The 27,923-nt window shown below is 34.9% G+C and overlaps 3 protein-coding genes across 5 annotated transcripts in view; 2 read left to right on the top strand and 1 right to left on the bottom strand.

Moving 5' to 3' along the window:
* Window positions 1-200: 200 nt before the first annotated feature.
* Window positions 201-27,641, top strand: LOC115971680 (sister-chromatid cohesion protein 3). 2 transcript variants are annotated; one of them, XM_031091689.1, is made up of 22 exons: window positions 201-447; window positions 549-750; window positions 2,006-2,118; window positions 2,375-2,467; window positions 2,647-2,810; window positions 2,901-3,137; window positions 3,263-3,407; window positions 3,502-3,680; window positions 3,797-3,942; window positions 4,031-4,158; window positions 5,526-5,699; window positions 6,512-6,673; window positions 6,764-6,964; window positions 7,043-7,180; window positions 7,279-7,482; window positions 7,612-7,756; window positions 8,191-8,297; window positions 8,442-8,579; window positions 9,134-9,399; window positions 9,507-9,631; window positions 10,085-10,396; window positions 27,317-27,641. In XM_031091689.1, the coding sequence occupies exons 1-22, from the start codon at window positions 403-405 to the stop codon at window positions 27,328-27,330; spliced, it is 3,438 nt and encodes a 1,145-aa protein (XP_030947549.1). In that variant the 5' UTR covers window positions 201-402; the 3' UTR covers window positions 27,331-27,641. The 2 variants fall into 2 exon arrangements, with proteins under 2 accessions (XP_030947549.1, XP_030947550.1); XM_031091690.1 differs by lacking the exon at window positions 27,317-27,641 and adding an exon at window positions 10,752-11,018.
* LOC115971688 (protein SLOW WALKER 1-like) lies at window positions 13,725-15,527 on the top strand. The gene has a single exon (XM_031091699.1). The coding sequence runs from the start codon at window positions 13,787-13,789 to the stop codon at window positions 15,359-15,361; it is 1,575 nt and encodes a 524-aa protein (XP_030947559.1). The 5' UTR covers window positions 13,725-13,786; the 3' UTR covers window positions 15,362-15,527.
* LOC115971681 (probable disease resistance protein At1g62630) overlaps window positions 19,892-27,923 on the bottom strand; it is a 56,233-nt gene continuing 48,201 nt past the window's right edge. The window contains exons 3-4 of one of the 2 annotated variants that reach the window (XM_031091693.1): window positions 20,297-20,347; window positions 19,892-20,157 (exon numbers count right to left, since the gene is read on the bottom strand). In XM_031091693.1, the coding sequence (XP_030947553.1) occupies window positions 20,339-20,347 (9 nt within the window). In that variant the 3' untranslated portion in view covers window positions 19,892-20,157; window positions 20,297-20,338. The remainder of the gene's footprint in view (window positions 20,158-20,296; window positions 20,348-27,923) is intronic. The other variant, XM_031091694.1, reaches the window with a different exon arrangement.

Here is a 27,923-nt window from a genome sequence, read left to right as displayed (position 1 = left end):
CAATGTTATGAAAAAATTTGTGTAACTACCTACCTCAATTACTCCATGAAATTCCTTTCTCTCAAAAAAAAAAAAAAAAACTAAAACATAAAATCTGAATTTTGCCATGTAGGTCTAACTAAAAATAAAAAGAAAAAAGAAGCAATTTATTTAATTATTATTAAAAAATACAATAAGCAATAATTTTACTTGAGTATAGCCCTCTCGTACCATACCACGCTCTATACTTAAATCTTGTGGCTAATCCATGGTTCCCAAATTTATCATTTGGCGGGAGATTATTCTCTTCCTGATCTCTCTCTCTCTCTCTCATTTCACTTCTAGGTCTCAAAAATTGAAAATTCCCACTCTCTTTCTCTCTCTCTCTAAGATTGATTTCTAGGGTTTAGCTTCTAAAGCGCGATGGAGAATCTAGCTCCACCTTCCGAGACCTCAACGCGTCCTCCGGTGAGTTCCATTTCCATTTCTCACTCTCTCTTTCTCTCTCTGCTATACAATTTGAACTGATTTTCGTTGTGTGTGTGTGTGTGTGTTTTTGAGTGGAGCAGAAAAGACCTAGGGCTCATCAGGGTGTCACTGAGAACCAGACCGGTAAGGCCAACGGCGACCGGGCCGGCGAAGCAAATGAGTCCGTGGACCGGGAGAGTTCGCCCGAAGATTTCGAAGAGCTTCGTCCTAAGTCTAAGCGGAGTCGTGCCTCTGAAGGAACTTCGGCCTCGGCTCACAAGGCCAACGACCTCAGCTTGATTGGTATGCAAATTTCTGTAGAATTGTAACTTTGAGAATTTCATTGATATGTGTAATGGTGGAAATGATTTACTGTTCGGATTAGAGATAGTTATGTAGAATTTCCATGTTGAATTGTTGCAATTTATGTGCCTATTCAATTGGAGTTTCCAGTATTTTATATAGGGTGCGTTCGTATAAGCTGTTTGAAAACTGTGTTTTGAGTTTAAAATGAGTGTTTGCAGAAAAAAATAAATGAGGAGTTGTGGTTGCAAAAAAGAGTTTTGGGTTTTAAAAACGCTCTTTTAATATCCTAAAACGCCTAACCAAACCGACCCATAATTACTGAGTTGGGATGTAACTAAATTTTCAGTTGAAATACAAATAGCTCAGATTGCTGGTGGTTTTTTTTTGTTAATGAGCTCGGGATTAATGGGTGATTTTAAGTTGAAATGAAAATAGCTCAGGTTGCAAGTGGGTTTTTTTTTTTTTGGTTATTGGGGTTCTTAGAGGGGGTTGCTTTGGTATGGTCTTGCCTTATAAGTGTGTGCATCGAATGGAGTAGCTGCACTTGCGCTTGGTAACCTCTATGTCATAAAAATATGAGAGGAGCTTCTAGTGAGAAGGATGGGCAGCTAAAACTGAATCCTTGTGGATTGTAAATTTATAATGATAATTGTGCTTCACTGATTTGGATACATACTATTCACGTAATCCTTAGAGATCTGTCTTGTTGATCATATCATTTGAAATGTATCCATGATTGTGGAAGACCTTTACCTTGATAGTGACTCTTGCATCAAATTGTATATATTGTATTGCATCAAAATTTTATATCTTAAGGCGTTGTTGCCTTGTTTTATTTTTAATCAGTTATGTTAAATTCACCATTTTTGTAATTGCATAAGCTTTTGAGACAATTGGTAATTTATCATGGTATTAAAATGGTCCTAATTTTGAGTTTTGTCTCGACTCCGCATCCCATTTAAAAGTTAAAAATTCCATGTGTTAGTTCCACTCATTGTTGGGGGGGGGGGGGAGTGTTAGATTATTTCCGAATAGCTTAAAATTTTGGGGCAGTTGGTAATTTATTATGATGGATGAGAGTTTCAACTTTCAAATGTATTCTTATATCTGTTTCTACCAAACGATTTCTAAAGAAGATTTTTGTTTTGTCCCCTCTCCCTTCCCCCTTATAGTATCAAGAGCACTCTTCTTTTAAGGACCTGGTTTATGCAATTTTATAAGCTGAGTTAACTTTGGTGTATGGTTCATGCAGAGGTCGTCAAGGGCAATGGGAAATTTATTCCTCAAGTGGTCAAGCTTTGGGTTGAGCGATATGAAAAGGCTCCAAAACCTGCAATGGTTGAACTCCTGATGATGCTCTTTGAGGTAACATAGAAATTTTTATTTAAAAACTCTTTGATCAAAAGGATAAATATTAGTGATAGAATTTTTAAATCCCATATTAGAGTCAAAGGCTGAAAGAAGATCTCCTTTGAAATTTAAGACAGTGAAGTGTGTTAGAATTTTATAATTCTGATGTATCGTTAATTTTTTAATCAGAACACTATACCTATTGACTTAGCAACTTGATATTTTACTAAAAAATTCTGGTCTTGGAACTGATTGATGAAATTTAAACCAGGCTTGTGGAGCTAAGTATCATATCAAGGAAGAGTTCCTGGATGAGACAGATGTTGATGATGTTGTGGTTGCTCTTGTGAATCTTGCCAGAACAGTATCCTAACCTACTGCATTATTATTATTTCTAGTTTCCTATACCCTCTTTCTTTTCTTGATGCCTTTCAGTCGTTATTTCCTAGAATTTTTATGCGTTAATAACATGATCCAAGTATCTAAAGTTCATGATCAAGATCCTTTGCCCATAGTTTTTGCTTGACTTTTCTGGAATCTTAGGGAGAAGTTGAGGATTATCAAAATTCAAAGAGGAAGGAGTTAAAGAACTTCAAAGATAATCTTGAATCATTCTGGGACAATTTAGTTCATGAGTGTCAACATGGACCATTATTTGATCAGGTTTTGTTCGACAAGTGTATGGACTATATAATTGCACTATCTTGGTTAGTCTCAACCATTACTTAGTTTTGAGTTTATGGCAAAATTTTTGAAGTAGCTTAGTCTAGTGCTCTCCTGGTTTCCATTCTATGCAGTACTCCTCCAAGAATTTACCGTCAAGTTGCTTCCTTGATGGGACTCCGACTTGTCACGTCCTTCATAGCTGTTGCTAAAATGCTCGGTGCACAGCGTGAAACTACTCGTAGACAGTTGGATGCTGAAAAGAAGAAACGAACTGAGGGTCCTCGTCTGGAGTCACTAAATAAAAGGTTCTCAACAACTCATGAACAGATAACAGTATTGGAGGAGATGATGCGCAAAATATTTACTGGGTAGGCTTCACTGACTTAATAAATCAATTAATTTCATTTCAAATAACAGGATCGGAATTAATAAAACTTTTGTTTTATCTACTTATTAGATATTTCCTAAAACATTGATGTGTTGCTTTTGCAAGGTTATTTGTCCACCGTTATCGAGATATTGACCCAAACATTCGAACGTCATGCATACAGTCACTTGGTTCATGGATTTTATCATATCCTTCTCTGTTCTTACAGGATTTGTACTTGAAGTATCTTGGGTGGACACTGAATGACAAAGTAAGTTAGAGTTGTTGATTAATTACAAATTAATTTTGATCACTCATGCTAGAGAAATCTAAAATTGCTCATTTTTATCTTATTGCTATTGAAGAATGCTGGCGTTAGAAGAGCTTCGATCCTTGCATTGCAAAATCTTTATGAGGCGGATGATAATGTGCCAACTCTTAGTTTATTTACTGAAAGATTTTCTAACCGGATGATTGAGCTTGCTGATGACATTGATGTTTCTGTGGCTGTCTGTGCCATAGGACTTGTAAAACAACTACTAAGGTGAGGCTTTGTTAATCAAACTTTTGGTGAATTCTTTGTTATGAATAATTTTTTTCCTCTTTGATGACTGTTTATGCAAGAATTTTACACTGAAAATTGGTTTTGGTCTGTTGCAGACATCAGCTTATACCCGATGATGACTTGGGTCCTTTATATGATTTATTGATTGACGATCCACCAGAAATCAGGCATGCTATAGGAGCATTAGTTTATGATCACCTGATTGCTCAAAAGTTTAACACCTCCCAATCTGGCGCAAAAGGTTTTACTTATGTGAACTCTATAGTGCCACATGCTAATTATGTTTCTGTTAACTAAAGCACTTATGATGATTACAATATCCTTTCTAGGCGACAGCAGCGCTTCTTCAGAGGTCCATCTTGGCAGAATGTTGCAAATACTAAGAGAGTTTTCAACTGATCCTATTTTAAGTATCTATGTCATTGATGATGTTTGGGAATACATGAAGGCTATGAAGGTATGTTGTTATGATTTTCTGAGTACTAGGCTACATAGGAGGTCTGGGTGGGAGATCCCAATAAAATTTGGGTTGGCTAAGGATCCTCACTAACTAATTGTGTTAGATTACATGTATTCTTTTCCTTTGTTCTATAATATCCAAAACTATACTCTTTGCTGCCTCCCTGATTCGAGCCCAACTAAAATTTTATACTGCATATAACATACTTAGAGTGGATTGAAATATCATATGTAATAATTAAGATAAAAACAAATGTCCCCCCCCCCCCCCCCCCTCCCTTTCCTTAGTTTCTTTTGTGTATAAATAGCTCTAATAGATTTATTTATTTATTTAAATTTTCTACTTATATATGCAAAAATATTTTTATTTTATTTTTTTTCCTTTTCTTTTTAATCCTTTTTCTATAATTTAGTTATGGCCTCAAGGGGAGGGGGAAGGGGAGACTCAAACTAGTGGACCTTCATTCCATGAGGCGTCATCCTGTCCTAAACCGAATGTGCTACCTCTTGGGGTTCATTTTATTTATTTTGCTTTGTGTATGTGTGTGTATAGCAGAAAGCAAAAGATAATAAAAAAGTTGTATCTAGTGACCAAAAATCTCACTTTTGCGAGGTTTGGGGGAGGTGATTGATAGGCTGTCTCTTACCCCCCAAATTTTTTTGAGAGGTTGATTTTTGAACTCAGGCTGACTTATACTGCTTTGGGTGGAAGGCACTTACTCATCATACCAAGACAGCAGCATACTGTGGCTTTATATTGATTAAAACGTGATTTATCCCCAGATGGTTTATTTCATGTTTGATTTGTACATTGTGATTGAAACATTAGGAAACACAAAGTACATAAGATCTGCAAGAAGGTATACAACTCTAGCCCTACTAACTTGGTCCAACTGTTTGAGAGCAACTTGGCCTGGTCAATTTTCATTCTTAGTGTTTGTTTGGGATAGCTTATTTTTAAAAATTGGGTTTGTTTCCAGAAGTGACCTTTTAATAAGCTATACCTAGAAGAAAGTGGGGATTTAAAAAGCTGTACCTAAACAAGCAGGTAAAATAAGCTGGCCAAATTAACCACAACCATGTATTTAGTGAATTTGGGTTTGGGTTTTGGGCAAAGTGCTGAACATATAGCATTTATGGTTGAGTTCACCTTCTACCTGAATGTTCTTGCTATATTAGTGTTCCTATTGAAGGCTCCAATAAATTTCTAAAGAGTTTTTTAATTTCTTTAGCCTTGAGAAGATGTAATATTAATATATAACAAACTAGATTAGAATGATAATGAAATGTTCTACTAATATTAACTTTTGTGGAGTAAAAATCCTCTTGTTACTATAATGATGATGCATCATATTTCACTTGCAGGATTGGAAGTGTATTATCTCCATGCTCTTAGATGAGAATCCATTGATTGAGCTTACTGATGATGATGCAACAAACTTGGTACGGCTTCTGTGTGCTTCTGTCAAAAAGGCAGTTGGAGAGAGGATTGTACCTGCTACTGATAATCGCAAGCAGTATTACACTAAAGCTCAAAAGGTGTGTAATTCCTCAATTATGCAATTTGTTCTTGTTTTTCTTAAATACTGATATGTTTTGTTTGGATGAGGAATTTTACTTAAAAGTTATAATTTGAGAATTTCTATTATTTGTTTCCCTTGTTTGGGTTAGAAAAATAGTGTTATTAAAATTTTTTAAGATAAAGATGTTTGAACTAGGGATTTTCAAGCGTCCAAATCCCGAGTTCAATTTCTAATGAATGGTGTCAAATGTAAATAATATTACTATTATATAACCACCATTATATTTTTCAAATTATCACTACCATCATTATCACTGTTGCTGCCACTGCCATTACCATCACGTCCTTCCTCATGACCTTGCTGCCCCCACCATCATCACCACGAACACTGTGACATCATACTGCCTCAATCATCAAACTAGTGCCACCACTACCACCATAATCATTGTAACTACTAATAATACTCTAAAATTTTTCTTTGTTTATTTTAATATACTCATCAAATTAAGGAAATTTATTTGATGGGATTGAGAAATTCCATGCAATTTAAATTTTGGGCCCTGTCATTTTGGACATTCTAAGAGATTTTCAAATTGTTCATCCAAACTACCTTAAGTTACTATGTAAACTTTATTGACAGTGTCAGTTCTGATGACATTTTTGTGTTTATAGGAGAAAACGAGAGGTTTTTGATATTTTTTATTTTTGGCATGATCGGGTGTTATTAAGTTATCTTCATTGGTTTGCTTTTAGAAGTTAAGAAGAATGATTACTCAGTTGATTATGAACAACTATGTATTTAGGGTTGTTTCTTTATTCTGATTTTCAGGAAGTATTTGAAAACAACAGAAGGGATGTCACTGTTGCCATGATGAAGAACTATCCATTGCTCTTGCGCAAATTCATGGCAGACAAACGGAAAGCGCCGTCATTAGTTGAGATTATTTTGCATACTAATCTTGAGCTTTATTCCTTGAAGAGGCAGGAGCAGGTGGGTCACAGAATTACTTGTGTCTGCAGGCTAATTTATATTTTTAACAACTTAAATTCATATTAAATGCTTTCCTGCTTTGCCATCCAGAATTTTAGAAGTGTCCTTCAGCTTATAAAAGAGGCTTTTTTTAAGCATGGTGAGAAGGAGGCACTGAGATCCTGTGTGAAGGCTTTAAACTTTTGTTCCATTGAGAGTCAAGGGGAGCTGCAGGATTTTGCCCGTAGTGAATTAAAAGAACTTGAAGATGGACTTATTGCTAAGCTTAAAGCTGCAATCAAAGAAGTTGTGGTATGTTTCAACCATAATCTTTCCTTTTCCTTGATTGTGGGCCACTTGGTTATAATGTAACATGTTTTAGCCCTGCAGGATGGTGGTGATGAGTATTCTCTTCTTGTAAATTTGAAAAGGTTGTATGAGCTTCAATTGTCAAGGGCTGTGCCAATTGAGAGTTTATACGAAGAAATTGTCATGGTCCTCAGTAGTTTTAGAAATATGGAAGATGAGGTGTGTCAAATGTAACTTGCTAATTAATCAGACATTTCTTTCTCCTACTCTCTTTTGTTGCATGCATTTATATTGATCTGCTGCTCATGCTGGTTCAGGTTGTCAGTTTTCTTCTTCTGAACATGTATTTGCATTTGGCGTGGTGTCTGCACTCTATTGTAAATAGTGAAACTGTGACTGAAGCATCTTTATCTTCACTACTATCTAAACGCAACACGTTTTTTGAGCAACTTGATTACTTTCTTAACAACTTTTCTGAAGTGGAGGAAATGAGTAAACATGGAAATCAACTAGCTTGCAGGGTGAGCATTTTTGTTTTGATTTATCAAATTTCAACAAGCACAAATTTGAAATATTTTTACTCTTTTTTTTTTTTTTTTTTTTTTTGAATGCCCCAATTTTGATCTAATAAAATCTATTCTCTGTCCAAGGTTTGTACTATACTTGCCGAAGCATGGTTTTTGTTCAGAAAGACAAATTATACTTCAACAAAGCTGGAAAGTTTAGGATATTGTCCAGATACATCTATTCTTCAAAAGTTCTGGAAACTTTGTGAACAACAGCTCAATATTTCAGGTAATTTAATATTTTTATACCTCTTTATTTCTAAAAGTATGGTATTTTAGTTAGGATAAACGATGATGGCGTGCCACCATTAGGAATGGCAAAGCATCTTCCATTTTACTTATTTTTGGTTGGATTATCTTTGTTCTATTCAAATATGTCTACAAACCGTGAAGGTGAGAATATTTTACATTTAGCTTGAATTTGTAGGGCCAAATGATTAATATTTTTGGTTATATATTTGAACAGTAGATAACATTACATCTAGAAATCAAAAAGTACGCTTTTTGGTACTTGTAGTCTACTACCTTTTGTTCATATCTGGGGGTCTAGAAACAACATTGGTCATGAACTTTGTAATTCAAGATGGCCACTTATGTTTCATGCTGTACTTGCTTGGATTTCCATCTAGAATCTATAGTTATCTTCCTTAATGTTTCTTTCAGATGAGACAGAAGATGAAGATGTGAATAGAGAGTATATTGAGGAGACAAATAGAGATGCAGTCATGATTGCTGCTGCAAAGTTGGTTGCTGGCGATGCAGTTCCGAAGGTGAACATATCTCTGTTGTGTGTTTAAAGTATGATTTTTTTTTTTGTTACTCTTCTTGACATTAAACCTGTTGGGAATTCTTGTTTGCAATGACATGTATATGCTTGTTATCTGTTTGATCCTGAAAGCCAGTTTTTAATGCAGGAGTATCTTGGTCCAGAGATTATTTCTCATTTCGTAATGCATGGAACAGGTGTGGCAGAGATTGTTAAGCATCTGATCACTGTGCTAAAGAAAAAAGATGCTGACCTTTCCAATATCTTCTTAGAAGCACTGAAAAGGGTGAGCCCCATGACTGTGCGGTTGAGAAATTTCATTTAGTCAAAGATGCTGACTTAAGTACGAATTTACAGATGGGCTTAATGTACTTGGTGCTTGTCTGGGTACTTTCTTGTGTCTTTAAATGTTATTGCATAAACTAAATGATATCATATCCTGAAAGGAAAAGTAAATGATATACACAGAGCAGAGACAAAAAGAGAAAAAATAAAATTGTCTGTCTTATGGTTTTTCTAAATTTGCTTTTCTTTCTGTTGCTTAAATTCTTCTTTCCATGCCTTAGCTTTACAGATTTTACTTCTGCTTTCTGTTTTTCAATGGAAGTTCTAATTGCTAGTTAAGGTAAATTATGAGGCTTTACCCACAAGTCCCTTTGGACTTCATGCCTTGAGAATATATACCACATTAGGGGAACTATAGGATGCATCTGATCACTGTGTCTTGGGAGTTTTTAGGTTAGGGAAAGTACAAAGTTCCTTCCTTTAGGTTCTGTAGTGTATGCTTTTGTTTATTTATTTTAAGTGCTATATAAGCTTTCCTATTCTGGATCTGTGCAGGCCTACCGTCGGCATATTGTAGAACTTTCCAAAAGTGATGAGGAACCCTTGATTAGCAAGTCTTTTATAGAATGTAAAGATCTTGCTACTCGGCTTTCTGGAACTTTCATGGGTACTGCTCGGAACAAGCATAGGTCAGACATCTTAAAAATTGTCAAGGATGGTATTGATTATGCTTTTGTAGATGCTCCAAAGCAGTTGTCATTCTTGGAAGGCGCTTTGCTCCATTTTGTATCAAAACTTCCTACACCTGATGTGCTTGACATGTAAGGAATAAGGATTTCTTCTTTTCTTTTTAAAATGTTGGCATTGTGAATATTCCCACTTAAACTTCCATTATGGCTCATGTTAACACTAATTGCTGTGCAAATAGTGTAAAGGATGTTCAAAATCGTACGGAGAATGTAAATACAGACGAAGATCCAAGTGGCTGGCGCCCCTATTACACATTTGTTGACAGCTTACGTGAGAAGTATGCAAAGAATGAAGGTTTGCAAGGTACTACTGTGCTTTTCTTACTAGTTTTGATGCTTCCCCCTGGATCTGAAGTGGACAAGTTATTGCTATTGGACATTTTTGCTTCATTCATAGTCACTATTCCAAAACCTTTCCTCTTGGTTACATAGTAACCAATTAAGCTGGTTTCTTATTTATCACTAATGTTGGTTTTACTTGCCTCCTCTCTCTCTCTCTCTCTCACACACACACACAAGCGCGCGTACACAGAATTCTGTTAGATAAATGTTTCATTGGCTGGCCATTTTATAGTGCAGTTGAAGGTCTTTTAACTTTTTAAGTATTTGGACTGTGTGAACTGTAAGGGTTACTTATTTTCGAATTGTTAGTGTGCTAATAAATCTCAGTCATAAATTTCTCTGGTTTTATGTACATATTATTTAATTGTGGACTCTTGATTGTAATGTGAGGACAAATATGGTCAATTATATGCAGACGAGAAAGAAGGGGTATCTGTCAGGCGCAGGGGTCGTCCTCGTAAGCGGCGTAATATAGAGGGGAAGAGACTTTTTGATGAGCACAATTCAAGTGAAGACGAGGATTCTATCAGTGCTTATGACCAAGAAGACGCTCAAGGTGAAGAAGAGAAGCAAGATGAAGAGGAAGAGGAAGATGCCCCTTTGATAAATTCAATTAGGTCATCCAAGTTGAGGTCACTGAGGCTTTCAAGAGAGGAAAACAAAGGCCAGACAAGGACAGGAGATTCAGAAAGAGCTGCAGATAATTTAGCTGCATCAAGAACATCAGGTATGAAGTAAAATATAACCTGCCAAATGTGGTATCATCTCATCTCTGATTGAAGAAGTTACTGAAGATGGACGTTTTTTCATTGGACCCAGTCATAATCTTTTTCTCTTGTGACATCAGCCTAATTGGACAACTTAGGGAAAAAAAAAAAAAAAAAAAATCCTTGGATTTTTTTCAATTGGAATGGTTTATTGCCTTGTCCATCTGTCACTTCAAACAATCTTTTTAGATTCGATTACAAGTCATCTTGTATTGTTTCTGCACTGGGAAATATTTCCTTGATAATATCTGTAGATAATATTTTGTTCATATGCGTTTATTCTGTGTTTGACTATTTTATCTTTTCATTGTGCAGGGGCCTTCAGCTAGTGACTAAAAACTTAAACTTGCACTTTTGTATATGTAGGACAGCACTACCTTAGGTACAAGTTTGTAGAAACAGGTTGTGAAGCAGTACCATTTTTTTCAATTTTCAGTTTAGAGAATGTTTAGTATTTGGGAAGGGGGGAAGATGGGGATGGGAATTAGCCTTGCCCAGTGAGGAAATTTGTAACAGTACAAAGATCCTCTTGTTTAATGCCATATCTTAATTTGGGTTGCCTCCATCTACTTCCTTTAATAACTGAGTTATATTTTTGAAGTATCGATAATCAATATAACTGTTCAAAGACAAGCGAATGTTATAAAATCAATCTCTGATTAGAGTTGGCCTGTTGGAAAGCTGAAATTTCCAGGAAAAGAAGATTAAATCATGATCCCATGTCTATGAAGCGTTGGTTCTTGAAACAAAAAAAAGTTTCATGGATCTCGAATATGGAACCTCTCTTTTATGGTGTTCATCAAATCAACAGCACATCCTTTTTTTTTTCTCCTCTTGTCGAATGTTTGAGAGATAATTAAAGAAAGATCTCTGAAGCAGGTCCTGCCCGAGTACCCATTTTTAAAGAATCACAATTGTCTATTTAAACATGCCTGATGAACAACTTATGCATCATATGCAAGAAGGCCCAATTGTCTATTTTATTTGCATTTTTAAGATCATTGAATTTTTTAACTTTTGTATCTCGTATATATTTGAAGGATTTAAATAAGAAGGGATTCTTCCCCTATGATAAATGATAGACATTACATGATTGGTTGGCCGAAATATATCAAAATTTACTTATTGTCTTTGAAATTTGGTTCTAGTGTTGTAATTTCTTCCTTGAAAATTTTCCAAGGAGTCACTTTCTGTTAATATACTTTAAACTTCAAAGGAGTATTCAACAAATAGAATATTGACACGACCAAAAGAAAAAAAAGAAAAGAAAAAAAGGAAGATGAGGTGGCCTAGAAGGCTAGAACAAGTTCAATAGTAGATGAACGAAATTTACCAGAGGAAAATCTCATTAGAATTGAAACTAATATTGAAGGAATGTTATGTTAACAACATTTTCACTAACAAATGTTAAGTGGCAGATTGTTATTAATTGTTATTGTTGAGGCAAAAAGTAATTTCATTGGTAGGTTTAAATTTGAACCAATAACAACTAATCACTTATGATTTGTTAAGAAAATATTGTGAACATAGCACTTCTCAATATTTATTGGTTGAAATGCAACCACTTGCCAATATAATCCAAACTATAAGCAAAAATAAACACCAAAATGGAATCAGTTAGTAATATCTTGACTTGACGTTAATGCAATCTAACATCGATGTTATAAGTTTTAAATTTTATTTTTTGGGGTTCAAATGATTATGTGATAAATACATCTTTTTTGTGATGTCTTATGTCTATTGTTAATCTCATATTTTCATCTATCACAATTTACTCTCAAAAGAAGAAGAAGAAGAAGAAGAAGAAATCTTATTTCTTTCTTTTGTTTTTTTATATATATTTTTTATAAAACATATGAAAAAAAAAAAAAAACTTTATAAAAGGAAGGAAGGATAATGTAAATAGGCTAGAGAGACAAATTATAATTTACTACAATTACTTATTTTATTTTATTTTATTTTATTTTGAGAAACAAGCGCAGAAAAAGTTAATAAGGTCAATTAAGTTGTTATTCATATCTTCCATAAAAAAATTTGTTTTAATTTAGTGCAACCATTTAGCAATTAAAATTCCCTTAAAGAAATAGCAATTAAATTGGATATTAACAGTGTGGTGCAGAATGTTAGGAAAACTACACCTATATATATATATATATATATATATATTAGTGTATAACTTATACATATGCACAATACAATTAAAACAATCACAATTATACATATATGAGTTCAAATTATACCTGAATGTAAGGGTTACATATTTTTTTAACTCATAAATGAGTTTTATTCTCTTTTTCTCTTTTCTTTTTTTTTTATATGCACGTGAGTTTATTATTTCTTTTTCTTTTTTTTGTAGGAGTTTTTTTTTGAAGTTATTTTAATGATGATGTATTAAAATAAGAGATGTGACATATGACATATTAATAAAGTGATAAATTAAAAAAGATAAAATAATCCTTTTAGTGTGTCAAAATGACATTTTTTTTAGCTAATAGTTAAAAAAAAAGGTTCATAGGCTCAATTGGATTTGAAGGATGGGTTTTGTGAATTTTCACTACTTCAATAAATTATAGGTTTGGGTTTATCTAGACTAAATACCAGTTTTTTTTTTACTACTCTCTGTATTCTTAAAATTTTTAACTAAATTGGCATTTTTTTTCCCCAGTATATATATATATTTTTTCCTTTAAAGATTTAAAAATTAAATAAAATTTAATTTTTTAATAAAATTTTAATATTTGATTAAGTAAAAAAAAAAAATCAAAACTATGTAGTTTGACTTTGGGATATTAAAAGAGACTGAGTATTGTACAGTAGAGAGAGAAAGAGTCCGTAAAGGCACATAAAGAGCGAGCGAGATAGAGAGAAATCTTTGGCGCCACCACCGTCAGCCTCCTGCTACCGTCATTCTGCCGGAACCGCCGCCTGTAAAAATGGTTCTGTTTTGGGTGATAATTAATAAATGAGGTTTTGAAAATGACTTTCACTGGAGAAGAAAAAAATGATTCCTGATCACAACACTTCACTCTACACTTGCTTCAGCAACGTAAATCCTTGACCTTGAGGCGAGTTTTTTTTTTATCTTCTGGTTTCAATATGTTGAGGATAATGGGTCCTTTTATATACTATATAGTCTACATTATTAAAAATTCAAAAGAGAGTATTATATATGCATTTACCTTTTTACCCCTTCCTGCATGCGCGGCAAATACAGAGCCAAACGGTGACGTATCAATTCTCAGCCTAAAACCCCACAACCAACACGATGCACATAACACATCTTCGGTGTTCCTTGTCTAAAACCCTAAACTTCCAAAATTTAGAGCTTTCACTTTGCACAACCTCCTTCCATGGCGGAACCAAATTCAACCTTCAAACCCATCAAACCGAAGCTTAAACCCAAACCCAGAACCCCAAAACAAACCCCAGAATCAAAGTACTGGTCCTCCTTCAAAAACCACCAAATCCCAGACCTCATCTCCTCCATCACTTCCCTCACTTTCTCTCCTTCGCCTCCTCACCCCTTCGCCGCTACTCACTCCACTTCACTCAAAATCTTCAATCCCCAAACCCTCTCTCCTTCCTCCACCATCTCCTCCTTCTCCGACGTCGTTTCCTCTGCCTCGTTCCGCTGTGACGGCCTCTTGATCGCTGCGTCTGACCTCTCGGGTCTAATCCAAGTGTTCGATGTCAAAACGCGGACCCCACTTCGTAAACTCAGGTCCCACACACGCCCGGTACGTTTTCTCAAATACCCACTTCATGATAAGCTCCATTTGGTCTCTGGTGGCGATGATGCTGTTGTTAAGTACTGGGATGTTGCTTCTGAGACTCCACTTTTAGAGCTTTTGGGTCATAAGGACTATGTGCGTTGTGGTGATTTTTCACCTGTTAGTCATGAAATGTGTGTCACTGGGTCTTATGATCATACGGTTAAGCTTTGGGATGTGAGAGTGACTGGTTCGAAAACAGTTATGGAGGTTAACCATGGAAAACCAGTTGAAAGTGTCGTTTTTTTGCCATCTGGGGGGTTAGTTGCTACTGCAGGTGGGAATTCGGTTAAGATCTGGGATTTTATTGGAGGTGGGCAGATGGTTTATTCGATGGAGAGTCATACCAAGACGGTTACTTCAGTTTGTGTAGGGAGAGTTGGGAAGGAGAATGTTGAGGAAGGGAGGGAGCATAGAGTTTTGAGTGTGGGATTGGATGGGTATATGAAGGTGTTTGATTATGGGAGGATGAAGGTCACACATTCTATGAGGTTCCCTGCACCACTTATGTCAATTGGGTTTTCACCAGATTGTGGGGTGAGAGTGATTGGGAGTTCGAATGGGGTAATGTATGTTGGGAAGAGAAAAACGAAGGAGGAGAATATGGAGAGTGGTTTGAGAAGCTTTTGGAGTTTAGGTGTGGAGCAGGAGAGAAGGGTTATGAGGCCTTCATATTTTCGGTATTTTCATAGAGGGCAGGGTGATAAGCCTAAGGAGGGGGATTATTTGGTTATGAGGCCAAAGAAGGTAAAGTTGGCAGAGCATGATAAGTTGTTGAAGAAGTTTAGGCACAAGGAGGCACTGGTGTCAGTGTTGGGCAATAAGAATCCGGAGAATGTGGTGGCGGTGATGGAGGAATTGGTGGCAAGGAGGAAATTGTTGAAGTGTGTTGAGAATCTGGATAATGAGGAGCTTGGGTTGCTGTTGATGTTCTTACAAAAGTATTCTACAGTGCCAAGATTCTCAGGTTTGTTGATGGGATTGACTAAGAAGGTTCTTGAAATGCGGGTTGAAGATATCAGAAGTTCTGAGGCCTTGAAGGGTCAAATTAGAAACCTTAAGCGGTCTGTTGAGGAGGAGATACGGATGCAACATTCTTTGCAAGAGCTACAGGGTATCATTTCTCCTTTATTGAGGATTGCTGGAAGGGGATGAACCTTTATTGCCTTTTTGGTTTTTTAAGAGGTAGTTGTATTATTTGATTACCTGCTTGCAGCTTTCTTGTCATGACAATTGATGTTATGAAATTTTGTTTGTGTTATTATTCATTTCGTTTTGTAATTTTTCGAGGAACTATAGTTACTCAATGAGATATATCATATCAAGCTTTTATTTTATTTTATTTTATTTATTTATCCCAATTAGGTTTTTATATGCCTCTTTTGTTGTGTTGTTCTGTGTTCTTAGAATAGACATACATGAGGTCTGTTATGTTGGTTTGGTATGGTGTTTATATTATATCATTAAAGATCAGCTTTTGTAACTGTAGTTTGGTAATGTCATTGCCTGTTTGGTATTTGAGCTGTCGATGGGAAATTATAACGTATATCGATGGACTAAGTAGGTTGAATTTTTGAAATTTTGGGGTCTTCCAAATATATTCCAGGATTAAATTTGAAATTTATGTTCCATTTATATGAATTCCACATTCTCACGCAAACCTGGATGTAGTATTGTTAAACTGGGTTTAAATATCTAATTGCTGTTTGCTCTTATTTATCTGTCATTTACATGGTTTATGGAGCTTTTAGAAGATTAAAGGATAGATGCATGTATGCATTTACATTGACTCAAAAATCACCATGAGACATCAGGTCAAGTTAGTGCCTAGACAACATTGAAATTGGAGGTTGAAGAATGCAGCAAACTCTTGTTGTTTTTGACATGTTAGTGATAGGAAATAACATTGACCTTTTCCACCTAAATGGCTGTAATGGTAGGCATTCACTTTACGATGACTTGGCTTATTTGGGCACCTAGCTTCTTTTAGTAATGTGACCTCTCCACCCTTTTTTAAATAGAGAACAGTAAATTTAAACATATATTCTCATTAATGTTGGATACCATAGTACAGTGACTCTCTAAATCTTACCTGAGGAGGTCAATTTCTGCAAATGCACTATTCTGTCATTCAGTTCATGAATCGGTTGTAACAAGTAGTTATCCTCTTCCAACAAATTTAAAAGCTGGAAGTACCTTGGAAGATTCCAACATATAGTCTCATTATTCTTTGTGGATACTATGGTATAGTGACTCTTTAAACCTTGCCTACAAAGTCGTCTTCTGCTTATATTGAAAAAATAAGATGGTTTTATTGGTGAGGAGCTTGACTTCTGCAAATGCCCTATTCTGGCATTCAGTAAGGTGATAACAACAGTTTTCTTTTTCCAAAAAATTTAAAAGCAGGAGGTGCCTATTCTTAGATTTATCACTTTATCAAAGAAGTAATTCTTATTCCTACCCAAGTGAAAATGTCTCCTTTAGAATTTTTTTATTTTTATTTTTTATAGGTATCTCCTTTAGAATTTCTGTATATGTACTGTGGGGACCGGCCCAGAATAATAGGTTGGCTGGGCCCTGAGCCCGTCCGAGGACCATTCTGTCCGAGGAGACGTCACGGCCCAGAATCCTTGCTTAGGCCCACTGGAGCAAAGAGAACACGTCCGAGAAGTAATTCCTCCTCGGACATTCCAAAGTCCAGGTCAAAGGAGCATCCTAGCTACTATAATACTCACTCCAAGCACGTAAAAAGAAAGGAGACCCCAAAATATCTCAGCAAAGGCTGTCACCACCACATTAAATGCACCACAGCTACTCTCATGGTCGCATTAATGAAGAGAAGACTCCTGAACAGTACTACCTTGGTCACTGCAACTCATAAAGAACTGGTAAGGGTGTCTGATGGGACAGGTGCTCAAGTAGGGGTTTGGATGATCAACAAGTGTAAGGCCCAGATGATAAAAGATGGCCTATATAATATGTAAGAGTCCCCCAAGAGAGGGGACGGAGAAAAAAGAGAGAAAAAAAGTAGATAAGGAACAGAGGAGAAAAAGGTTCATTGTACAAATGCATGCCCATGAATAAAATTCCCCCCTTCACATCCACTTTTTCCATTCTTGTTTCTATATCTACGGAGCCCATGCAACAAACCGTTTAAGCCAACTGGAACCAAGTTCTTCAGCCTACTCTCTACAAAATTTTATTGTGTGGGACCTTTTGGGCTAGGGCCTGACCATCCAGGACCGGGTCAACTAAAAACTTGTTCCTACATATACCTTTCTCTGTCTTGATGTTGAAGCTCTTTGGTGTTGTTTTGTGATGTTCTTATGTTTCTATTAACTAAGTTTGATTGGATTTTACATATAATTTGGCAGTCTGTCTTGGAATCATAGTCTGTGATACATTTTATTTATTCTGATTTGGGATTAACCCTCTGAAGAAAGAATCTTGTATAGGATTGAATTTTGAGGGTGTAGTGTATCATTTCAAAAACTAACTAATGAGATCAACTAAGAAGCCACAAACAGTCAAATTTATATAGATTATAGAATTTTTTTTTTTTACAACATTTGCCAATCATACTATTCTTCTCTATATACTATATAGTATATACAATCGTATAGACTATAGAATGTTAAGACAAAAGCTGCAAATGACAGGTTGTGTTAAATTATTTTTTGTTGTGCTGCAATTTGTGTTATAACCTTCAGAGTTCATCACTAAGCTATAAGCCATACAGTTTTTATTACCTGTGTTGTTTAGCATAAACTCAGAAGTCATCAGGTCATTAATTTGTTTAAAATTCTGTTAAAGATGACTGGTTTTCCATTTTAGAGTTTGTTACATTTCAGTTTTGGTTTCCCGCCTTTTCTTTTCCACGTGTGTCTGTATAAGTATAAATACCAAAGGTCATTTCAGTAATCAAGTGAGGAATGCATTTTACAATTTCTCATATAGAAAATAATTCTCTGTTTTTCATTTACCTTTCCATATTTTGCTTCTAGAACTCTGCTCTGCTCTATTTTCTTTTCAGTATATAGATTACTTGTTTATCATTTATTTTTTAAAACAAAAGAGTAAGGATTGAAACTCTGAAGTTGAGAGAATTACTATATAGTAAACTAAAAAATACCAAGTAATCTTGGTCTGCAGCAACATTAATTACGCAGTAGTGCCACAATTTAGAAGAGTAACAAGACACTCCTAACCAATCACATGAGGTGTTACATATTCCCAATTTCCCATCTGCTTCTAGTTATGGTTCACCTCTATGGGATTTAAAAACTTGGTAATGGCCAAAGAAATACAGCTTGTTTGGAGATTGGATCTAGTCATAGTGACGAAGGCTGCGAGTTTAGAAGAGAGTTAAGGTTGATAGGATGTATTACCTTTGAACTATGAGCACATCAATCATTAGTGAACTATATGTAGCTTTAAGACTACCGATAAGGATTGAGAGCCCGTGCAATACCTAGAGTATTGCACGGGGTGCAATAATCTCAATCTCAGCCAGTATTGCACGGGGTGCAATAATCTCAATCTCAGCCATTACTTTAATCTAACAGATATAAATATGACACATCATAGAGTCACGTCATTGATCCATGTGACACCACATTCACCCATTTCTTTACTCTTTTCTCTACACCCTTCAGCTTCCTCAAATTTCAAAAAACTCTCTCTCCCTATCTCTCTTCCATCAGATTTTTCTCTAGGACTCCATGGCTCAATCTCCATGGCTACAACTAGCAGCCATCTTGTTCCGCTCCACCAAATTCCGGGGTGGTTCCGGTAAATTTCCTATGTCTCTCTAATTGGTACTTCAAGAATTTTTTTTTTTTAAATGGTTGGGGGATCTTGTTGTTTGGATTTTTATTGATCTTATCTTAATTTTTTTGAATTGGGTTTGTTTGATTTTGTCGAAAAAATCCACCTTTGATACTATCAGTTATGATCCATAATTTGCTGAAAAATAGCCATTAATTTTTACTGATCTAGTGTTTTGGTTTCATTCCTGTAGCTCGAAGGAGAGACCCACTCTTGGGTAAGACTTGTTCTCTGTTTTTATGTGCTATATTATCTCTTTTTTTTTTCTTTGTATTTTTGGAATATGTTTTGATTATGCATATGAAACACAGATCAATCTAACTAATGAAATACTGTAAGTTTAGTGTTTCTACTTTTGTAAATGTTGACAAAAAATGTAAGGAGAAGGCAAAATGTTAAGACGTGTTCTCTGTTTTTATGTGTTGTATAATCTGATTTTTTCTTTGTAATTTTGGAATATGCTTTGATTATGCATCCGAAACTTAAGATAGAAAGGGGCTGAATTATGAACTTTAATTCTAATTGGGCATTTCTATGTTATACAAATATGGTATTTACTTATACAATAAAGCAGAAATTGGATTTAGATTTAGGCACAATTGAGCTTATGAACAAGAGTTTGTTTTATGCATTTTTTCCTAATTTATTGTGGCCAAAGCTTATATGGATTAATAACTATAAATCTGTTGTTTTCTTGTTAAATTAAGTTGCACCTAGAGAAGAAAAAATAATGATAACCATCAAAGAACAGCCAATGCAGCTGCTAACTGGGTTACAAGTTCGGACAAAAGGATGTGTGTGCGCTTATGCAATTGGAAACATTTGCACACTCACAGTTTATCTAGTTCACATTATCTCTAAAGCAGAAACAGACAATGTTTGAATCCTTTCACAATTACTAAACAAATTAACATGGAGTATCAATTTATTACAGAAGATCATCCCACTCAGCCAAAGAAAAGAACACATGTTCATAAATCATAACACAACAAAGTTCAAATAAAAAGCAAATCAGAACCAAAAGAGCTAAGAATTACACGGAAACACATTTGAGAGCCAAGTTCTAGTTGCGGGTCCACGCCACACAATTATTTCTTGAGTCGGCTTTGGCTTGATGACGTATCCTATATCAAACCAACAACCAAAAAAAAAAAAAAAAATTTAATATATCAAACCGCAACAAAGAAAAGCAAACCAACGAAAACAAATTAATAGGAAGAATAATTAAAATGGATAGGCATGTATGTTCGGGGTTTGACTTACAGAGGAAGAGTCATGTGATGTGAATCTGCTCACCTTAAGATTTCACTGCGACTGCGGGGTGGTGTAAAGGGTACCAAAAGAAAAAGGAAAAAGAGATTAGAAAGAAAGCGAGGAAGAGGAGAAATGGATAACCAACAAATTGAATCGTTTCAAATAAAACAAAGATGTAAAGTGAATAGAGAGAGTCATACCCATTTATCGAACTGACAGAGAGGTTCAAGGACCATCTTCATATCATGATTGTCCCATTCCAGCAATTCCCACCTTTTTTTCTCTATTTTGATTTGTAATGAAGAAGGCGGAGAAGATAGTTCTCCATCAATAAGGTGCAGAGAAAGAGGTAATCTCTTAAGCTTCGGACACTCCTCGATCTCAATAGAATTGAGAGAATCACAAAGTATTACATTACTGTTACTGCATATGGTCTTCAGCTCTGGTAATCCCCATAATCTCAATTTCCTCAATTGGGGGAATATTTCCACAATTTCTTTTGCTTCTTCTTCTTCAACTTCATCATCAGATGCTTCAGCCCCACCTATTATTTCCTCTAATTGGTTACAGTCATAGACCTCAATCTCTTCCAGGTTGTCCAGCATCAACCAAGGCGGGAAGAGCTTCTTTATATTCGGACAAAATTCTATTGAAAATTGTTTGAGGCGGGAAAAGGTGCCGAGGGGGACGACCGGTGCTGGTGCGACTTTCTCTTCTCTAAACAGTCCCTTTAAATTATTCAATTCGGAGAGATGTAGAATATCAAGGCTTTGAAGAGAAAAGGTGTAAAAATAAGAATTAAGGTATTCTATTTCTTCACACCCCTTTTTAAACCAAACAGTCTTTTTCCTGCGGTGCAAAGACAAACCGTGACGTTGACGTTCGCAAAATATTAGGGCACGAACGTCTTTTGGGAGTAGACATATATTGCAGTCACTTAAAATTACACTTTCGCCAACTCCCAGCTGGATAGCTGGCTTTTTTTGATTCACGGCATATATGTAATGGCTAGGTCCTCCCTCCTCTAAGGATTCAACATATGTATTGAAGCCTTTAACGCCATCAAATGCGCCTTCAAAACACTCTAATTTCTTCAACCTTACCATCTCCTCTCCATTAACATCTAAACCCCAAAAACGCAATTTGAGGAGTTGGAGTTGACAGAGTTTGGGTAAAATCCCTGGTGGCATCTTCTGTATTTTCGATGTACGAAGATTAAGGTATCTCAAATTGACCAACATTTCCAAACCATGAGGTATTTCTTCCAGTGATCCTCCCGAAAGATCCAAACTCCTTAATGCTGTAAGCTTTGCTAATGAAGGCACACACTTTAAACGATAACTATTAAGCCTTAATGAAGTAAGATGCTTCAAGTCAGAGACTGAATTCGGTAAAGATTCAAACCAATGACGATCTACATGAAGAACTCTGAGTCCATGCAAGTGCACAAAAAATGAATCTGGGATGATGTTTACATATCCTCGTAGAAGCAAGGTCGAAAGCTTAGGACATTTTGGTGACACATTAGGAAATTTTGAGTTATAGTTGAACATCAAAGAAACCTTTTCAACATTATTTCCCCATTCTTCTTCATTTGGAACATATTCTGATACCAGGAACTTAGCACCTGCAATCTGGAGGGCCATGTCTCTTATTAGATCATGCATCTTCACAAAACGCCTTTTTTCTATAAAAATACCCCTGATTTCAAAATCTTTAGACCCACCTTCTAATAAGCAGGCATTTTCAAGCTTATTCAACAAAGTATGCCCCTGATCCAACTCTTCTTGCCTACTCTTCATGCTTTCTATTACTTTCTCACCAATCAAATGCTCTATCAACTCATCTCTGTAAATCTCATAGTCTTCAGGGTATAGTGCACAACACAAGAAACAATCTTGAAGTTTCTTATCTTTTAAGCGTTCATAACTGAATTGAAGCCTCTTCAATACTGAAGTATCTACAGATGTCGGCCCTTTTATTGATGCCCTCAACTCACTTAATGCATTTCTCCACTCAGAAGCATCAACTGCATCTTTTAAACTTACCGCTATCGTGATGATTGCAAGAGGCAAACAAGCACATTCTTTAACAACTTCCTCCACAATTGGTTTTATATCTTGATCATTCAAAACATCATGCCCCACTGTATCTAAAAACAAATTCCGCGACTCATCTTCTGAAAGAAGCTCCATCTTAATTTCCTTACAATCCATTCTTCTACAAACTACAACACTTTGAGTTGTCAATACTAATTTGCATCCGTTTGATGGAGTAGGCTCTGGAATCCCTATATCCGCAAGATGAAATGCTTCCCACATATCATCTAGGATTAGCACATACCTTTTCTTATCTTCCAATGCATTTTTTAGCTTGCCTGCCCTTGTAGTTTCGTCCGTAAACCTTGAGAACTCTGAGAGATCTAGATTCAACTTGCATGCAATATCCTGTTGAAGCTTGATAACATTAAATGGCTTTGATACAGTCACCCAAATTACGTTATCGAACTTTTTCTCTTCTAATAGGTCATTATTAATTTGTTTCATGATCGTTGTTTTTCCAATGCCTCCCATGCCATAAACACCAATCTTTCTACAATCTTCATCTAGTAAGTGTTTCCAAACCTTTTCCTTTGTTCTTTTGGCTGTAGTTTCTCCCACTAATGTTGTAGTTAGCAATGTTTCTCCACGGCTTACAGTTACAGGTGGATCGACTACCAAACCATCACTGAAATCACCTTCTTGACGAAGTTCTTCTACCTTTTGTCTCTTCTCACATGCAAGTTTTCCTAGTTTCATACGTGAGAAACACATCCATTTGTCAGCTTCTTGTTTAATGTTTTCTATCTCCGATTTCATTTTTTCTACCCTTTGGAGCCAATTTTTAACTTCTTCTTTTGAAATCTTTCCTCGTTCAAGTTGTGGCTTCATTTGTGATTCTATGTCCTCCTTTCGACATACTAATACTTCCCATTTTTCCTCGAGAATTTCCATATGTTTATTGGCACGTCTATGATAATTGTGATATTTGCGAGTCGGAGCCCATATCACTTTTCCAAGTTCGAGAATTGGCTTTATTACCATCTCCACTGGCAAGTCCCTGTATAATATATATACCAATATGGACGTTAAACATTTTGTTCATGTACAAAATTAAATTAATTGTAAAGGAAAGAAAGCATTTAAGTTCCAAATTTGGATTTGTTGTCAATATAACTCATCTAAATATTGAGTTGTTGAAAATAAGTACCTTTAGGTTTGATAGGACATGAAGAATCATACAAACATGGATTTTTTTATTAAAAAAAAAAAAAATCTTGAAAACAAAATAATAGAAATCAAAGATTATTCTAAACAAATCTGAGAATTTTTGGTTATTACTCCCATGCCCACCACCCTAACCAACACCACTTCACTACCACATAACTTATATAATAATATTTAACAAAGCTAACTAAATAAATCAAATTAAAGTATGTTTATAACATTTAAAATCAAAATTGTAAACTCAAAAAAAAAAAATTGTAAATTCAAAAGTGATAATAGGTGGCATATAAGCCAAAATAATAATTCATTTCTCATCGTTTTCATTAGCTTGTCTAATCAACTTCATTTAAGTCAATATTATTATCATGTATATCATCTTGCAAAATTATTTCTTTATTGACAATTTCTTTATCATTAGCAATATTTACTATTTTTTCTTGTTCTTTTATTTTAATAACATTTTCTTTATATTTCTTCTCGACATTCTAGCTTCTTAGACTTACAAAAATATAACAACATTAAAAAAAAAAAAATTATATTGTTGGTTAATACCTTATTCATAGTATAGAAAATACATTTGCAGATGTGGCCAAATTTTGTAGGGGAGATAGGGAGAGAGAGAGAGAGAGAGAGAGATATGTTATTTTATTTGGCTTAATCAAGTGACGTATTAATTTTTTTTTTTATTAAAAAAAAATCTAATAACTTGTCGAACTCAAATTGAAGCACAAATTTTAACCCAAAAGAAAATCCCTAATGTAAACCCATATGTCTATGTATCATTTGATATTTATCATTCTAGATATGATATGATTCATATGATACTCATTTGTGTATTGTATGATTCATGAGCATCATCGAAAGCATTATAACAAATATGCAAGTAACCCCTAAGAGAGTTGTTATGTAAAAATCTCACACCTGTAGCTAGAGAGTGGAGCAGTATCTCTTTAGATATGTGCATCATCTTTGTCATATCTTTTGTAAGTAAAATAATATAGTATTCCCTTATCTCACATAATTGATAGGTCTCATTATTTAATTTATTAAAATAACCATTTATGAGAGTAGAGGGTACATTATTCTTTGAGTATACCCATTAATCTCCCCTCGGGGCAACATTTTCTTTCTTCTTGTTTTCACTTAACATCTAAATATGTGATTGATGGAATATTCACAATAATTGAACCTTTTGGATTCAAATTGCTCGAATTGTAATCTTAATCACTTTCTATTACTTTGGTTTTGGAAGAATTAATATGTGTTGAGAACATATAGGCCCCTATTAGGCTATTATAATTTTTTTATTAAATCATTTTGTTTTAAAATATAAGGTAGTCATGAAATATAATTTTACGGTAAACTATATGTATATATTATTACATCATTTAAACCTATATATATATATATATATATATATATATATATATAAGCAATCCAATATCAGTACAATAAGTATTAGGTCTGTTACTGACTGTTAGCATTAGAGGAAAAAAAAAAAAAAAAAAAATCTCATCACAATTTATAAGCACGATAAAAAATCAGTAGCATGAGCTTTAGAAGGAAAACTACTGGAAAACGAATGAGATTAGAAAGAAGTGGCAGTATACCTGGATTATAGAAATGGCAATATAATTGGCTTGAGTACCCGATATTTCTTCAAAGATACTGATTAAAGTAACCCCAAGGTAACAAAGATCATCAAATTTCCAATCTAAATGCAATATTTTTTTTCTTTCTTTCTTGATTTAGAGTAGAAGACTCAGTAAGTGAAGCAAAAGGCATTCAAATGGGAAAGGAAATGGGAAACTTGCTTTTCTGATGACTGAAGAAAATGGGAAATTGGCAACAAAGTCAAGAGAAACTTTGTAGAACATCCTAAGAAAACACTTCGACTTTGGATTTCTTTTTCTACTATTCACTTTAAATTCTGTCGGTAGATCATTCTTGGCGGTTAACGCTTGTGATTGGCTTATTTAACTTTCGGTTCTCTTCCACTTCCTTTCAACCTCAACCTTCTGACTTTCTCATATATTATATGTGGACAAATATATTAACCTTTTTTTTTTTTTGGCAAGCGGACAATTAACTTTAAACTTTTTAACTTTTGTGTCCAAATTCTCCCGGTGCTTTTTGACAGGTTTTCGACTTTTCTTTTTGGGGTTATTTTATGGTACCCCACGTTTTTTTAGTTGGTATGCTACCCAACCACATCTTGACCATTAAATCTGATGGTTTTTAATCTCAACCTTTCAGTCAATTTAAGTGGATACCAGTTACCGGGAAGGCTAGTTAACGTATAGAAGCAAAAACAATAGAATTTGATCTTCTTTCACGCGTTCTCTCAATCCCCAGGTGCAACTTGCATGACTAGTTAGTGGGAATTGGTTCACTCCTTCTGAGGAATTGCTACTGCTTTTTCTCTCTTGCTTGCTCTTTCTCCGTCAATTTACTCTTAAGTGAAGCTTAGGATCAAAACAAAACCCTAATTTCACTCATGTTATTTTTTTTTCCCTTTTTCAGTGAAACCCATTTGAATAAGTATTTTGTTTTTATTCTAAAAATGCTTGTTAATTGCATATTACTACCCTACTCTATTTGCGTGCTCTTGGTTTGTTTTGTTTCCTCTTTCTCTTTCATTAGTTTTATTTCAAAGCAATTGATTGCATATCTCTATCTGTCGAATATGGGTATTGGGGACGTTGCTCAAGATTCAACATTTGAGTAATTCTAAGTGGATTGGACTGAGACCTTGTGAAAAATCCTGTAGCTATTACCATTTAATTCCTTTGTTTTGGTGGGTTAATTTTGAAACTATCCCTTACTGGACTGAACTAAATACCTTGATAAAAATCTACCTTATTATCAGTTATTACTAAGAACCTGCCCTCCTAATCCAGGGGTGTAACCAGAGTCAAATCCTTTTATGGATGGGTTTATTGAATAAGTTGAAATTTTTGCTTATTATGTTCTGTGTATTGCTTCTGTAAATGAGTTCAAACACTTATAACATATTCTTTAAAAAATAATTACTAATTTTAACAACTCAGCTTAAAAGTATGACTAATTTCCTCTTTGTTTCCTTTTCAATGTCATCTTGTGCTAGGATTGATTTCTCAGACCACTAAGGTAAAAATTATACACATAATTTATATTTTTTTTTATAGGTACACATAATTTAATTCTCCAAATGATGAAGTCTAAATTTGTAATGTTATATTTACATAAAATTTTTATTTTTATTTAAGAATATATTGACATAAAAGCGAACTATAGTTATTTATTGAAAACCTTTTAAGGCTATGGATCCATTGGGTTTGTATTTATAAATCAATTGTAGGAGTCAATTATGTAATTCAGTCCAATTACAGCCCTATGCTATAACTGGATAATGTATCCTGCTATTTTGCTGAAAGCTACCATCTACCTGAGATCTAAGGTTTTATTGTGAGCCATAGTTAATTAAAATTGGGTGAAGTAACCTTGCTGTAAGTTTTTCTTTGAATTTCTGTTGAAGCCTACTGTCCAATTGAACTATTTATTTCACTATGAGTTTTGTTAGGTCAAGTGAGTTGTTAACTCTATTCAATTGGAATGGTTAAATTGCCTTATCTATCACTTCAAACAATCTTTTTAGATTCGATTACAAGTCATCTTGTATTGCTTCTGCACTGGGAAATATTTCCTTGATAATATCTGTAGATATTATTTTGTTCATATACATTTATTCTGTGTTTGACTATTTTATCTTTTCATTGTGCAGGGGCCTCCAGCTAGTGACTAAAAACTTAAACTTGCACGTTTGTATATGTAGGACAGCACTACCTTAGATAAAGTTTGTAGAAACAGGTTGTGAAGCAGTACCATTTTTTCAATTTTCAGTTTAGAGGATGTTTAGTATCCTTAGGCTTTTTCTTTTATTTTGGGAAAGGGGGGAAGGTGGGGATGGGAATTAGCCTTGCCCGGAGAGGAAATTTGTAACAGTACAAAGATCCTCTTGTTTAATGCCATATCTTATTTTGGATTGCCTCCATCTACTTCCTTTAATAACTGAGTTATATTTTTGAAGTATCGATAATCAATATACCTCTTCAAAGACAAGCGAATGTTATAAAATCAATCGCTGATTAGAGTAGGCCTGTTGAAAAGCTGAGATTTCCAGGAAAGGAAGATTAAATCATGATCCCATGTCCGTGAAGCGTTTGGTTCTTGAAACAAGAAAAAGTTTCATGGATCTGGAATATGGAACCTCTCTTTTATGGTGTTCATCAAATCAACAGCACATGCCGCAGGCTTGGATCCCCTTGTTTTTTCCTCCTCCTCTCGTCGAATGTTCAAGAGATAATTAAAGAAAGATCTCTGAAGCAGGT

This window comes from Quercus lobata, chromosome 12 (assembly GCF_001633185.2).
Source record: "Quercus lobata isolate SW786 chromosome 12, ValleyOak3.0 Primary Assembly, whole genome shotgun sequence".
NCBI classification, from domain to species: domain Eukaryota; kingdom Viridiplantae; phylum Streptophyta; class Magnoliopsida; order Fagales; family Fagaceae; genus Quercus; species Quercus lobata.
The sequence above is the reverse complement of the archived record's forward strand: the minus strand, read 5'-3'. Positions and strand labels throughout refer to the sequence as shown.

Excerpts from the sequence above, each read along its gene's own strand:
- LOC115971680 (XM_031091689.1), top strand. The coding sequence starts at position 403 with ATGGAGAATCTAGCTCCACCTTCCGAGACCTCAACGCGTCCTCCG. Across the intron at positions 6,965-7,042 it reads CTGCAATCAAAGAAGTTGTG|GATGGTGGTGATGAGTATTC; the intron begins GTATGTTTCAAC and ends TTAGCCCTGCAG. Across the intron at positions 9,400-9,506 it reads ACACCTGATGTGCTTGACAT|TGTAAAGGATGTTCAAAATC; the intron begins GTAAGGAATAAG and ends CTGTGCAAATAG.
- LOC115971688 (XM_031091699.1), top strand. The coding sequence starts at position 13,787 with ATGGCGGAACCAAATTCAACCTTCAAACCCATCAAACCGAAGCTTAAA.